We start from the raw sequence: 15,845 nt of genomic DNA on the forward strand, positions 1-15,845 counted from the left end.
TCTGCATAACTGTCGAGTCTGATCTTCATTAGGTTTGATTGCTACTACTATACTGGTTAATAATTGTTAATGCCCAGTAAGAACCAAAGCTAGAAATGTCAGATAACTTAATTTCTTGCTCACACCTTTAGATCCTAAAGTTGCAACTTGCAGACCTCCTACAATTTGCTTTTTCTGCTTAAGTCAGTAGAAGTCAAACCCATGCATCGAGAAGCTGCCTTTGAAAATGTCCTGAATATCTTAGATATTTCTTTTTAGTTTGGAGAACTCTGCTTCTTGCTGTGTGGTCACAACTGAGTTTACCAATTTTTATTCTTTGTGATGACAGTCATTTTTAGAAGAATCTGTGATACCCCATCTAGAAGATTAAATGAAAAAGGATTGCCTCATGGAAATTTGGGGATGTTTTTATAATTGTTTGTCTTTGTAAGTTTCTGATGTGCTTTCTGAAACCTACTAAGCTGTAGTTGATTTGTTTGAAAACAATAGAAACAAAGTCTGTGTACAAAATACCATAAAAACAGAATTAAAATACAATTGGAGTGTACAAGCAAATCAAGTTGTCACATAACAAATTTTATTTAATTGCAATTTTATGATCTGTAATAAACTGGAGGGGACATTATGTTGTCATCATTCTGTGTACCCATCTGTGCATTCCACAGCTAAAATTGGCCAGAGTGTTGCTACGTGCAAAAAACTAATATCCCTACTGATGTTTAAAAAATCTGCTCTCCAGATAAAAGTAGACATTATGTGGGAATCCAGAATGCTAGTGAATTCTTAGGTTGAACAGCCCCCCACCCCCCAACTATTTCAGTGCATGTATTTAAAACTTGCTTTGTAATACGTTATTTTAGAGAGTCACACTAACATAAATCATTCCTAAGACTGCATGGTTTAACTAGTCTGTTCTTTTTCTTTTTTTTTTTTTTTTTTTTTAGTTTTTTTCCTTAACAAAAAGTCAACCGGTATCTCATACTGTATTATTTTCTGGTAAAGTTACATTCAGTACCTGTAACACATTTCTATACAAGCATATTCTCCCATTTTGAACAAACCTGTATAAAAGAAATGGTAATCTATAAAATTAATATTGATGCAGGCCAAAACAATGTACACGCTATTATGTCATTGAGCAAGGATATCAGAAGACCAATTTTGGGTAACGGAGCTCAAATGCAAAAAGGCAGTATACAGGAGGTGGAAGCAGGGATGGGCTGCAAAGGAAGAGTGTAAAAATGTTGCTTGGGCATGTGGGGGTGGTATCAGAAAAGCCAAAACTCAAATGGAGTTGAGGTTTTCAAGGGATGTCACAGATAACGAGGTACGAGGTACGCTTCTGCCTCTACATTAACAGTAGAAGGCTGAGCAAGGAAAATGTGGGCCTGTTGCTGAATGGTGACGTAGTGACAACAGACAGGTGTGGCAAAGTACTCAACGCGGCCTTTTCGTCAGTCTTTACCAAGAAGGTCTCCCATGCCTCTGTCCTTAGCATGATTCAAGGAGGGGGGGGCTGCCAGCTGTGAATGAGGATTAAGTCAGGGATCACTTGAGAGAACTCAGCCCAGAAAGGTCCATGGGACCAGATGGGTTGCATCCAGCAGTGCTGAGAACTAACTGATGTCCTTAAAGGGCCACTTTCCAACATCCTTAAAGGTCATAGAGGCCAGGGAAGGTCCTTAATGATTGGAGGAAAGCAAATGTTACACACAACTTGGAAAAGGGCCAAAGGAACAATCTGGTGAACTGCAGACTGGTTGGCCTCACTTTGGTCCTGTGGAAACTTGCTTCAACATAAGTTGAAACAAGAGAGATCTTGACTGGAAATAACGAGAATTTTTTTCACCCTTGGGACAGTTGAGCAGTGGAACGGGTTGCCCAAAGAAGTGGTACAGTCTCCATCCTTAAAGATTTTCAAGACCCAACTGAGCAGCCCAGTCTGTCCTACAGTTGACCCTTTTCTGAGCATAACATTGGCCTTGATGACTTCCTGAGATCCCTTCCAATATGTGTTACCTTATGATCCTATGATCTTTTGGAAGAGTGCAATGTTGATGCAATGTATGAGCATTGAACATTTTAACAGCCATAAATGTGTCAATATAATAGGTGTTTTTCTTCAGGGGGAGTGAAAGTAACTGGTTATTAATAGGTGGGATGGAGAGAAGCAGTGCTTTAGGAGGGCAGCACAGAGGCAGGCGGGGAGGGAGGCATTTAAAAACCAGTCAGACTACATGCAGGTAAACTGATGGACTTTAAAATCTTTTTTACAAAGAGGCTTTTGTATTTTTTACAAAACCAGGTCTTTAGAAAAATAATACTTTAGGGTTTAAAGCATATTCTGAGAAAACTGATGTCCAGTGTATGCCGTTTTGTAAAAGGGCTGCGGAACTCATTCATCACTGGTTGACCATCCATTTGAATTTCTCAGAAGTAAGTTCCTGAATCCATACTTCTGTTTTCACTAAGTCTTCTGGATTTCATTCTGACCAGTTGGAGGAAGCTTGATTGAGAATGTGGATATGAAAGGGAAATGGATGAAAATGAGTTAAGACTAAGTAACTTGTGATATTTAGGAAGAGAGGAACAACAAGAAATTAAATCAGCTCAATTAAACAGCCTTCAATAGAGTTAGGAAAACGTTCTAGCGGCAAGACAGTACATGTAGATCATGAGGTTCTTCAAAAAACTGGTAGTAAGGCCCACATGCTGAGAAGAGATGGGTAGTGTAGCAAGAGAGAGAATGATGAGCTCTCCAGCAACCTGAAAAGGAAAAGCATGTGGTGTGAATTTGGTGCAATTATAAAACTGAAGGTAATATTAACATACAACGATAAAATTAAACAAGCTGAGGTGCAAAATAAGAACAACTAGCAAGGGATATGAGGTATCACAATAAATCATTGTAAACATACACATTGTAAAAGGAAGAGCAAAGAGAGTTGGTCCGCAAGTGATGTGAAGAAGGCTGAGGTTTTTCCTTCAGTCTTTCTTAAATTTCAAAAGATGTCCATTAGCAAATGGAATTCACACAATAACAAAGGGCAGCAATGCAGGCTAAAATACTAAAACAACAGTTTAGAGACTAATTGGATGAGTGAGGTGCTTTCACATCATCTTAGCCTGACAAAATTAATCCTGAGGTCTTTAGAAAACTGGGAGATGTAATCTTAAAATGGTTACCCCTAAAAACTTTAGAAGGAATATGAGGAGAACCTTCTTTACTCTGAGGGTGACAGAGCACTGGAACAGGCTGCCCAGAGAGGTTGTGCAGTCTCCTTCTCTGGAGATACTCAAAACCAACCTGGATGCGATTCTGTGCAACCTGCTCTGGGTAAACCTGCTTTAGCAGGGCGTTGGGCTAGATGGTCCCCAGAGGTCCCTTCCTGTGAGCTTTGAAATCTCTTCCATTTATTATTTCTTCAGTTTAATCTGATCAATTAGCACACAAGACCTTTTTTAAAAAAATCCCATTTTACTACTACTCAGTTTCTGGTCCTCTGTCATTTCAATAACTTTACAGTTGGTATGTTGCTGAAGTTAATGTTTTGAGTTAATCTGCACGCCCAAAGAGTGCAGGCCGTTCTGGCTTGATTCTGTATCACACAACCCATCTCACACTTAATACCCTGAGTGGAGAATACTAGTAATAGGCTGCTTGATTCTTGTAAAGAAAAGAAAATGACTATTCTGTGAATAGAAAGATCTGATTTATCAGCTCAAACAGCAGAGTAACGGCAGTGAGACCCATACTGTATGCAACCACATAGTCCGATTGTGGAATGCCAATATTATTTGAAACTAGCCACTTTTTTTCTGTTGCAGAGGGAATACTGAACCTCAAGCTGCCAAGAGTGTATTTTTTAGGTCAATTAGCAGCTTTTCAGGTGCAAAGTTCAGTCAGCTTCTTCTGCAAAGCGTACTTGATAAGATAGCACTGACAGATAAAGTTAAGGCTTCTCTCTGGCAGCCTCCTCTGAAATGACATATACTGGCATTGATATGACTCACAGGAACTGATGATGGCATGCTGCATAACTAACTTGTCATATGCTGTGCTGTGAGCTAACGTGTCAACAGTCTGCAAACTATGTTGTAGCATTGGAAGCAAGTTAAAATACCAGACAGCTACATGATAACGACATTTACCACCTGTCCATTCCAACAGGAAAAGTGTCACTTCATCTTACAACCAGTGCTTAATTTATAAAAACAAATTCAGTGGTAGGTAGGTATGTAATGTTTGCTATTGGGTTTATTCTGCTTTGTAGGAAAAAGAATGTAAAAGCTAAAGTGCAATGATATCTTACTTTATTTCAAAACAGGCTGCAAAACTTTATTCCACAGATGAGCCTTTCATAACCTTGTCCAAAATTCTCTTTTCTGTCTATGCTATTTAAGAGATGCATGACTTCTTTCGCTTTTGAAAACGAAGCATCATGATTGTCATGGCATACTATGTATACACATTTTTAGTTCACATCTCATATTTATCATTTGTATAATGTATAATCTATTTATGTAAAATATATTAATTATCTAGTAATGATAAATACATAGCAGAAAATTAGTACCAATAGCTAGTTTGAAGTTGGTTTATAATTCTCTGTAATAATTATGACACAGGTAAGCATGAAAAATAATTGTCAAAGATACGACATCTTTAATCAGAGTTTCCTATTTTCAAATACAGTTCATTGCATTACTACTTGTGTTAAAGCATTGTTCATCACAAATTTGAAGCATAGTTATTAGTATCATATTTCTTGTCTTTTGACACCTCTTCAAAATGCTCCTTTGAATTTTTGTTTGTTTATAAAAAAATAAATGTCATTGTTTTCAATAAGGGAGTATTGTAAAATCAGTTTAAACTCCCACAAACTGAACGGGCAGCTGGCTGATAAGGACTTAACCTTCTTTAGGCTGTAGCTGCAAGTCAGTTGTTACTTTGGATCAAGCCAAGATACTTCAGTGCAGTAGGTCTCCCTTTCTTTTGGGGCAGCGTCAGGTTTCTGGAAGGGCATGTGTTGAAGTTAGATACATGCTCCCAAGATTTTGTCTTTGGAATTCTTACAGTATTGACTATGATTACAGGAAACGTGAAGAGGAAAGTAAGAGAAAAGCCAAGCTACAGAAAGGGATGCAGAGCGTGGAACAAAATAGGTTTCAAGTACAACAGAATCCTACAAATCGAGAGAAGACTACCAGCATCTCGCAGTCACCTAATAAATCAATTGATACACAGAATAAGAGACCTCTGCCCCTCAGTGCTTCACAGATTCAACCAAGGAGAAACAGTAGAGGTTCACCTAAAGCTTTTCACAACAAAGTTACACCAAGGGAGAGTTGCCTGTCAGGAGACCCTCAGAGTGAAGGTCATAAAATCAGGCAAGGTCTGTAATGTTTTTTAATTGTCTTGATTATTCTTTTTGTCCATGTCTGGGGGTGGTTTATATATGGGAACTGTTTTATCTTTCTATCATTCCTTATTCTTTCATTATTCAAACAATTCATATAGGATAGGGTTAGATACAGATTCTTTTACTGCATATGTTCTATCAAAATACCAGTATGTACAGTGTCTGTAAAAATACCTAAAATATGTGAGAACTAGTTGTTGGAATTTGTTCTATTAGTTTCACTGTTTGGAGAAAATGAGATTAAAGATACTTGGCGTATCTGTGGGCTATCTGAAGAATGTTAATGGAGAAATGGTAACTCTTGTTTTTAAGCAAGGTTAAAATGAGGATAAAATTGTTCTAAGTGACATCCCTACCATACAAAGGGAACTGTTCAGTCAGCTTTGTTCTCCATGACAGGGGTTCTCCTGTGCTTTGTCTCTGAAGTCCTCTTGTTGAGAACACTAGGATATTTTTTGAGAAGTGAGACTGTTTTTAGAAATCATACTATGAAAGTGTGTGATAGCTCCTTCTGTTACTTTTCTTGCCCTGCTGCACTCTTTTATTGTCTGTAAATATATCATCAGTTTATTATTATTTCTTGCCCACTCCTATATTAGTTTTGCAAAATAAACATTTTAATAACGTTTTGATCAGTTCTGACTTCAGCCGGTTATTTGAGCCCATGGCTCAAATCTTTCAAAACTGGTAATGTTAAATCATCTTTGTTATCATTAGAAGCAAAAATTGGATAAGTAGTTTGTTTAAGGTAAGTTGCAAGAACTCCTCAGATGTAAAAATATTGCTAATCCTTCTGGATGCTCTGCTCATCAGAATATTTCAATAATGCGAAAGAAAAGAAGGTCAAAGAGCTGTTCCTGCTGAGTCTTTTTACTATATTTCTTTAGCTTTTATATGGAAATGTCTTGGTAACAAAATACTTGACTATATTGTCATAGTACAAGCAGACATATATACCTTAGCCCAAGATATACTATGATGGCTAGGTAATGATAAACAGAGGTGTTAAAAATGCTAGCAAGCTTCACCTGCATGTGTTTTAACTTTGTATTAATCAAAATATTCAGATGACAAAGTAAAACGTGAGAATAATCAGAAACAGTGGTTGCCAAATGAAAAATGGATAGTTGTCATGAACATAATGAGGAGAAATTGATAAATATAGAAAAATGGGAAAGGAGAAAGAAAGATGTGGGGAGGATTACAGTAGTGAAGTGGGGAGAAAAGAATGAGAAGGACAAAGAAACTGTAAAACAAGCGACCTTTTCTTTTACTGACTCCAGCATCCATCCTTAGCCAAAATCTTCCATTGGTTATGACAATGGGAACTGCATTGCATCAGTCAGACTACCACTGTTACTTGGAAGAAATACAATGGTTTTGCACTGAGAGAATGACTTCAGGAAGTAGGTAGTAGGTAGTCCGTGGGAAACATGCATTATAGAGTCAAACTGACTACAGAGGACAGGGCTGAATTTTCCAAATTTTCTGCAGAGGATTCTGATTTGATACTTGTATTTGAAAAAATGCATTTATGTTCAGTTATCTGCATTACCCTTCACAGTAACGTGGGGAATTCAAACCAGGAGCAAATGCCAGCAGCATGTAGCTTGGACTTTAGGCTGAAGGCTTCCATGAAGTTGGAGATATCCTTATGTAGCTATGCCAGAATAATTTTTCCATGTTGATGGTTCTTCAAGTAAAATTTTATAATCATGTAGGCTGTTGCCTGGAGATACTTTGCTTTTCGATGTATATTTAAAAGCAGAATATAATTTCTGTAAAAGATAGTATTTTAATTTTAAATAGACAATTCTTTGTTATTGTTTATTATCTGTCTTCACCATGAGTGTTGAACACGAAAGAACAGAACTGTTCATTCAAGGTTATTCTGAAAATATGTAACAAGTCTACTTCTTCTACAGTGAGATCAGTTTACCTTCAGAGATTGTAAAGAAAGACTCCTCTTGCTCAATTCAAAAAGCCTGTGTTTGAAATAAAACATTATGCCATTTTCAGGCATGTATTCTTTTTTTACTATTGAAAAGGTGCCAGGAAAGTTGATGCAGCAAGGATCAGATCATGAAGTTCTTTAATCAGTTCTCTTGAGGTGTTTTAATTAGGCCTCTCGTGACCAAAACTTGAATGAAATTCATTGGATGTTTTCTTGGAATTAAATATAAATTTAGATCCTGTGGCCTGTGAAAACTGTGATTTAGTTGATGGGTCGTTTCTGATCTGTTCTCCACAGAGAAATCCTCTTTCCTATGTATGTTATCTCATTTGCCTTGACTGTAAAACAGATTAGTTCTTTTTGTGCTCTGTACTTGTTATTGCTTGGTCTTCCTATCTAAGAAAGTTTATTTCAGCCTCAAAAGATGAGATAGAATACTCAAATTATGTTTTTTTTCTGCTATCCAGTTACCCAGTTGCTCAGATTGGGAAGTTTGCACATACTACTTAAATGTCTTATGGTTGAAGCAAAAAAGCGTTCTACATGCTGTATGTGCAAACCAGGTAGTAGGTTTTGGTGAGTTCAGAATGACAAGGCCTTTTTTAAAAAGCCGTATTCTTTTTCCTTGTTGAAAGATCAAAATAGTGTTGTGACGGTGCTGGAAATTTTGGATGTTTGAACTGACTGTCAGCCCGATACCATTTTTATTGATGGCAATAGCAATTTTTTACTTGGCTTCATTGGGAATGGGATTATGCCCATAGAAATCTTGGCATCAGAAGGCATGGTTTTTTTAGTTGTCTGTTCTCCTGGTATAATGCAAGAGAGAGAGAATTTCCTTCTCCATTCTGGGAGATTAAAATAATATCTCAAAATAAATACAAAATCGGTAATTAAATGAATAATAGATTAAAATAAAAGATTTCCCACCCACCCCACCCCCCATCCCAGTACATGCAGGGCTTTCTACCTACCTATATGAGAATCATCTATAAGTTAGGAGTAGCCTCTCAGCCCATACTGACCTGTCGCTGTCATAAATCTCTATTGGAGATATCATTGGTTATGATCATTAGTGTCTTCTGTATAATCTATTAATGTGCCATATTGTGTTATCCAGTGAAAAGAATATCCTGTAAAAGCATTAGTGACTAAAAATATAGCGTGTTTCACCAGGTTGTGGAGGATCTAGAAGATATTTCTGTGATTCCAGTATATCAAAAGAGCTCTTTTCTTTTCCTCCTCTTACCTACCCTCTGACACCCTGTCTGTTGATTACATTTCATCCTGTCTAGTCTTATTTTCTCATTCTCCTGTTAGTTTCCAAACAAAATGGAAGTGAATGGTAGATGAGAGATTTTCAGTTTTGCATTCCAGTCTGGCTTCCAAGTTATCCTCACAAGAGTGTTCAGATGCAGTTATCATACAGCAGCAAGGGAGAAACGGAAAGGACTTGATAGTTTCATTTAGGATGTCAAGGAAAGTACTGAGTAGCCAAGCACTCTGTGTTTCCTGGGTCAGTGGATTACCCTGTCACCATGTGCCAGGATGCAGGGTAGCTAGAGCAAAAGTTTAGCAAATGAACTTGAAATGAGCAAGTGTGTTTATGGGGCTGTATTCCTGCACCACATGGCGAGCTGGTTTCTTTGAAGAACACCAGTATATTCAGGTAGGTGAAGAAATAGTTTCTCCTTGTAAACTTCTTTTTAGGCATCTAACTCAAATGTGATGTGAGAAAGAAAAATACTTGTAGAACATTGAGCAGATAAAGAAGTTTGGCTGTACTGTTACAGGCAATCATGTCCACTTTTGATTCTTTCTGCTTATATATATATATATATATTTATTTAAGTAAATACTAGTGTTGCCTTAAAGGTAACTGAGCAAATAAATTAGAGACATAAACTATGTGTTGCTGGATCAGTGACTGAATGTTAGTTTCCATTTCTCTGTCCAAAGATTCATTGAAGAAACACATCAAAACCAAGTCAAGTTGTGTCCATTTCCATTGTGGCAAAGCAAAAGAGGGAACAAAAGTGGAAGTGAAACATCAGGTTGCGGCTGCTACAGAGCTGGATGGAGAAAAGCACAAGGAGCACACTGTCGAGGCAATGGGTACTTGTGCTCGGAGGAGCAGAAGGCATACTTCTTCTTGTAGAGCTGCTAGTGTTGGGGAAAAAATAAGAGATCCAAGTCAGTCTTCATCTGGCAACAGGGACCATTGTGAAGGGACGGCTGTGTTCTTCTGCAATGTCAGTTGTACCGGTGGAATTGCAAGAAGCTCAAAGCAGTGTGAAGCTTCTTCCAAAGGCAAAAGGCATCAGCAGAAATCCAGAAATAAAGAGGTAAACGACGAGCGATGTTCACCAGCTGGCTCTAGTAGACCAGGAAGTGCCAAAACAGTATTTGTAAGCACCAGAAACGACAGCATGCGTGCTGTAGAACAGACTAGCAAAGTAGGAAATAACGAATTAGCAAAAAAGGCCTCCCCTTTATTGTCTGCTGAGGCAGAACCTACCAGAACTGTGCCAAGAAACCCAGCAGCGTGCTCTCCTCCTGATGACAGTTTGAACTTGGAAAAAACAGGCGTAATTGGGTCCAGGAATGCAGATGATCAATTATGTTCTGTCACATGGCAAAGTACAAATATTGAACTAATCCCTTTAGAGATTCGAATGCAGATTATAGAAAAAGAAAGAAAAAGAAAAGAGCTGTTTCGGAAGAAGAACTATGCTGCTACAGTCATACAGAGGACGTGGAGAAGGTAAGACTACTTGTTTCAGTAGCTAGAGAAGAGTGAAATACAAGGAGATGTAAATTAAATTAGGCTTGTTGGCAATGTGCTTTATTTTGTCCTTTTGCATACAACATTACAGCATTACATTACAGTGCTAAATCAGAAATTTAATAATCTTTCACCAAACAAGTAGCAGTGGGTTCCAGTTGCCTAGAATTACGTAAGTTCATTAAAAGTGCAAGGTAAGTGATGACTTTTAATAATAAAAGAAGTTATTAAACTTCTATTTCAGGCACTGATATTTCTTTAGAGAGGTGCAGATCAAGATTTGCCTAAGCCTAGAGTTCACTGCTGTCATGTTCATCAGCCAACTTGCACATGTAGAGATACAGGGTTTTTCCTAAAAAGGTTTTTATAGCCAGAGCCTTCACCACCATTTACCGACTCACTTGAAATTGTATTCTGACCTGACTTTTGGCTGGATAACCAAACCACAAGTGGTTTGGAAGCTTTGGAAGTTCATTGCCAAAACTTGAAGCTACCCTGATTAACCTGACTGAGCAGGAACAGCCGCTGTACAGAAGAGGCAGGCAGGAGAGCGTGAGATGTCCCCGTGTTGCTTTCCACAGCATTGTCCTGCTTTGATGAACGCGTGCATCTGAAGGCTCAGAAGTAGTCATTCATGTTGTACATTCCCCTTAATATTTAATTTATCAAAATCGATAAGAAGAGTATGGCAACTGTAGATTAAGCATATAATATGTAAATAACTTGTATTTCCTATTTTTATTGACAATTTCTTCAGGTTTTATGTGGATGCAGAAAACTGTAAATTGCTGATTGTTAGTAATAACCGATCTTTCCAGGTCTCTCACTAGTTGACCAGTTTCATATATGGTTTAATATTTCTTAGTATTCAATTAAAGAAAAAATAACAAGGAAGTTCCTTTGAGAGCTCAACTCTCACGCCCTATGGTATGGTTCAGTAGCGAGGCAAAAATTGTTCCCCCGACTAAACTGTAGGGAAGGGAGCAGCTGGTGGATGTCTGGGAGCGTGCAGAGGGCAGTACCCACCTTTATAGTAGTCCCTGGGAAACCTGCAGGTTTCCTGCAACAGCAGGATCAGATCTTAATACCCAACTGCCTGCAGAAGAAATGCTGAGTCACTGGTAGACCTCCTTTCTTCTGGGTCATGCTGGAAGCTCTGGTTCCTTCGCAGAGAAATTCGGAGAGGCTGTTTCTTCCCCCTGCTGTGCTAAGAGCTAAGTACAAGTTGTCTTCCCGACGCAGGGCAGCGTCTGCATCCAACCTGCTCTGCCCCAGCGTGGAGCAGAGGGGAGCCCGCAGCAGCTGGAGCATCGGGGTCTGCTCTTTATCGCCACATCCAGCAGCAGGAGGCAGCCAGCCTGGGCTGTTCAGCTACTCCAGTAACGTGTCCTCTGGGCCTTGTCAAGCAAGGCCAGGACAAAACGTTGAGAGAGAACAGTACTGAATACTTACCGTAAAAACCTGCTGTTTTGACAAGGTCTTTTCACCTAGTACCATGTAGCTCTGAAAAGCTAGAAGAGAGGCATGAGGTTGTGGTGCCTGTGTTCAGTAGGGCTTCCAGGCTTAAAAAAATCCTCTTTCTCAATTTTGCAAGGTGGAGTGTTACCTGTGTTCTCCATGGTACGAAAGACCAGGGAGCTGAAAGACAAGTATTACTCGATGCTTGTTTGTAGAGTTTTAAGAACTGGTATTTCTCTCATTGCTTTTTATAGTTAACTTACAAAGTCCAAAGAAGTCTTGTCTTTCTGAGACAGAGCTGGCACTGCCCATTACTAGGGAAGGGACACCAGACCAGACACCCCATGGTCCAAGCCAGTAGTCCATTTGTTCCTAAACTGAAATGTGGCCAATTAAACATTTGTGTTGGCTCAGCAAATACTTCTGTTTGCCCCAGCTCTTTTACTGATCAGTCTAAGTATTTCCAAGCATGAGGTTGGATTTACAGTCCAGTAATATTCCAGGTTATCTCTTCACTGTTGGAATATAAAAGTTACACTGGCTTTTGAAAGTACATTCCTATTCCTATGGAAAGTTAAAATTCTGGAACATAGTATTTTTAATTCATTTCTGAGACCTTTTGAGTGAAAATGCTGGGGTTTTTGGTACAGTGTCACCTATTTCTGTACTTCTATTGTCTTTGCTCTCTGTTTTCTATTTATGCATCCAACTCTGGCGTGCCCAGCCCAGGAAAGACATGGACCTGTTGTATGGGTCCGGAGGAGGGCCGCAAAAATGGTCAGAGGGCTGGAAGATCTTTCCTACGAAGAAAGGCAGAGAGCACTGGGGTTGTTCAGCCTGGAGAAGAGGAGGCTCTGAGGAGACCTGATTGTGGTCTTTCAGTAATTATAGGAGGCTTATAAGCAAGATGGAGAAAGACTTTTTACCAATGTCTGTAGTGACAGGACAAGGGGGAACCGTTTTAAACTGACAGAGGGTAGGGTTAGGTTGGATGTAAGGAGAAAGATTTTTGTGATGAGGGTGGTGAGACACTGGACCATGTTGCCCAGGGAAGTTGTGGATGTCCCATCCCTGCAAGTGTTCAAGGCCGGGTTGGATGGGGCTTTGAGCAACCTAATGTAGTGGAAGGTGTCCCTGCCCATGGCAGGGGGGTTGGATGAGGTAGTCTTCACAGGTCCCTTCCACCCCAAACCGTTCTGCGATTCCATGTCATATTCCTCATACCCCCACTGAACTGCGAAGCAAAGCAGCCGCTTGTTTTCCCGTGATACGCCACCTCTGCCATCAGCTCTCTGTGCTGTTCCCAAACACCATGTAAGCAGCTCAGTTCTGGCAATGTCCTTGGCATTCTTTTCTAATGTAGATCCCAAATTTTTGTCCTATATGTCCATATCCTTTTAGATACCAACAGCTAAAGTCAGGAGCAGGGTAAGGCAGTATATCTGTAAGCGATACTATTGCTCTGAAGGTTATGCTGTTTTCACTTAACACCAAATTAAAATCCTTGTAGAGGAGGAGGTGCATGCCATAGCTTTCAGCCAAAGATGTGCAGTGAGTGCTTGTGCAAATCTCCTCCCAAGAACTGGGATCTAAAATCTTGTACTGAGCTAGCATACCTGTGTAGGAATCTTAGCGTTCCGTTTACAGTTGTGACTATATAAAGATTTTGGATAGATGTTTCTAAACTATCCACGTGCTGAAACAGTGAGAGTGTGTTGTCTCACCCGCAAGTGCATGCATGCACTTATGGCACTTTGAAAATTGTGGGGATTAAATATTGTTTAAGTGGCATTTGCTATTTAAAGAATTAATAAAGAAAAATAAATATATATGTATAAATATAAACTATAAATATATAAAGAAAAATAAATATATTTGTTCTGTTTGCAAAATTCATAATTTGCAGTATTTATAGAATGCCAACAAGGGTCATAAATTCTGCAAGACGGCAGTAGGGATTACTTTGGCAGTTTCTTCACTGTCATTTTGTTACGTCTGCAAACAGGTTACTGTTGCTAGAGCTTTGATGGAAAGTAAAGTTTGCAGCAATATCATAATGCATTTATGCCAGTGAATGTTTTGATACAGAACAGTTTGATGGGCAGCGATGCTGAGGTGAGGGCACTGCACTGTTATGAAGAGCCACGCTCCCCCCCTGCGTTCTCTCCCAGGCCCACCAGTTCTGCTGTCTTTGCTGCCTCAGTTGAAGCTCAACCCGAGCTTTGTCGTCTGAGTGTTTTAAAACTCACGTGACTTGATGAGAGCTGTGAAGTTGAATGAGATTTCCTCCTGCTGATTTCCATGCTATTACCACAGCAGTAATGTTTATTTTTACAAAGAAGAGATTTCCGCCTTTTCCTTTGAAACAGAGTTCATATATATCTCAAAAAAAAGAGGTGGCGTGAGTATTTTAGAATATGGATCCCAAGTCAGATGGTGGCATCTGCCTGCCAAGAAGTCGTGGTTAGTGTTTCCAGCTAGCTCATACCAGGCAGCTGTATGTGCTGACTACTAATACGTCAGTTATTCTGACACCGTCTCTGAAGTCCGTGATTTCCCATCCACTGTACAATGAATTATAGTTCTTAAGCAGGTACCTGCTGCGTGCCTGTGTCCCACTCAGTCCCGTGTTTGTCTCTTGGGTCCAGGATTGCACTGGTAAATAGCATGTACTTGTAGACAGCAGTAGAATGATACATCGTTAATGTGTAATTTTACATTAGAAACATGTAGAAGTACATGCTTGAGTTCTGGCATGTCTCTAAATTAGGGTTAAATACATTTGTCTCACTCTGCAAATTTTGTAGTTGTGATTTACTTACTGAAAGTGTATTGAGAGCTATTGTGAGCTACGACACAACGGTACTGGTATATTTAAGTATATTAAACTTGCCTTTCTCGGGAAATTGTTTCAATACCCACAGCCAGCAAACTTTATAAATGTATTCCTCAAGTGTATTTTAAGGTGTGTGGCTTGCCAAAGGTTGCTTGCTTATCTTGCTCGTTGGGGCTTACAGATTCTGTGTCTGGCCTGCTCTCTCGCGGGGAGGGTGGAGGGGGGCGCTGAGGCCTGTACCATTCTCCAGGGTCCACGGTGAGTTGACAGCAGCTGGAAATAAGTTGGTTGCTGTCGCTGTTGCTCTCCTGCGGGAGTCAGGCTATATTTTCTAACGTATTATTCCTATATGCATATTTGACCAGCAGTGGTTTTTAAGATTAGAGCTTCCGTGACAACGAATCTGAATACCTTTTGCCAGCTTTGTTGTTCTGCACATATATCCCGCGTTTCTTTTATGTGCAGTAGTTCTGTTGACTAAGCATTGGGTTATTTTGTTAAGGCATCACATCAGATTCTTAGAGCTTCAGACTTGGTCCCATTCTTCTTTTTTCTCACTAGGATCAGAGTGATCTTTAGGGGAGAGCTGAACTTAAAAAATGTGCACGTGCTTTAAAGATAGCTGTCTAGACTTTTCAGTGTCAGAGCCTCACAGCTGTTTCCTTTAAAAACTACCAGAAGTTCTCTACAAACATGAAGTCACAGCTGGGTGCAAAGGTGGAGTAGCCTGTGAATGGGTCATTTCACATATCAGCAAAGGTGTCTGGCAGTAATTACCGAATTCCAAGAGAATACCTTAGTTTTCTTTTCTGCTCAAGTATAAAACAGTTCCCCAATTGTTCCTCCTGCAGCGGCATTCACATGACCCATCCTTAGCTCAAGTTATGTCAGCAAGTCCCAATAATTGTGGTCTCCCCCTTCACTTTCTCTTCCTCTCTTACCCCACTGAGAAGTTCTGAGCGATGTGTTATTTAACAAAACTGGATATATATTTTTTTGTCTTTTTTTAATAATGCTCCTGTTTTGAATTCATACGGTGCTTTGCAATTTGCAGACACTACGGACATTTACTGGTAAGATACAGTTGCTCCCCACATTTTTTACGTACTTTAATGAGCTGTATAATAGTACAAGCCTGAATTCTGAAGCTCAAATAAATTAAAATTAAATATGTTTGTCTCACCCAGCAAATTTCACAGAGGTAATTTATGAAGCCTATCGATATTTTAAAATTATTTGGGCTGTAACTGAGCGTATCATCCCCCTTTGGCATTCTGTTGTGCTTTTATGTACTCATTTTCAATATATGGCTGCTGTTTTGTTTGAATTACATCGTTCATTGGCTTATATATTTAAACAATTTGTATCTGGTTGTGTTGTCTTTTGTTT

General features: G+C 39.3%; 1 protein-coding gene across 8 annotated transcripts in view; it reads left to right on the forward strand.

Moving 5' to 3' along the window:
* Nucleotides 1-15,845, forward strand: part of INVS (inversin) — a 98,545-nt gene that overhangs the window by 76,587 nt on the left and 6,113 nt on the right. For all 8 annotated transcript variants that reach the window (XM_056330430.1, XM_056330431.1, XM_056330428.1 and 5 more), the window contains 2 exons: nucleotides 5,098-5,396; nucleotides 9,337-10,141. In XM_056330430.1, coding sequence (XP_056186405.1) covers nucleotides 5,098-5,396; nucleotides 9,337-10,141 — 1,104 coding nt within the window. The remainder of the gene's footprint in view (nucleotides 1-5,097; nucleotides 5,397-9,336; nucleotides 10,142-15,845) is intronic.

The sequence above is a fragment of the Falco biarmicus genome, chromosome 3 (genome assembly GCF_023638135.1).
Source record: "Falco biarmicus isolate bFalBia1 chromosome 3, bFalBia1.pri, whole genome shotgun sequence".
Classification (NCBI taxonomy): Eukaryota; Metazoa; Chordata; class Aves; order Falconiformes; family Falconidae; genus Falco; species Falco biarmicus.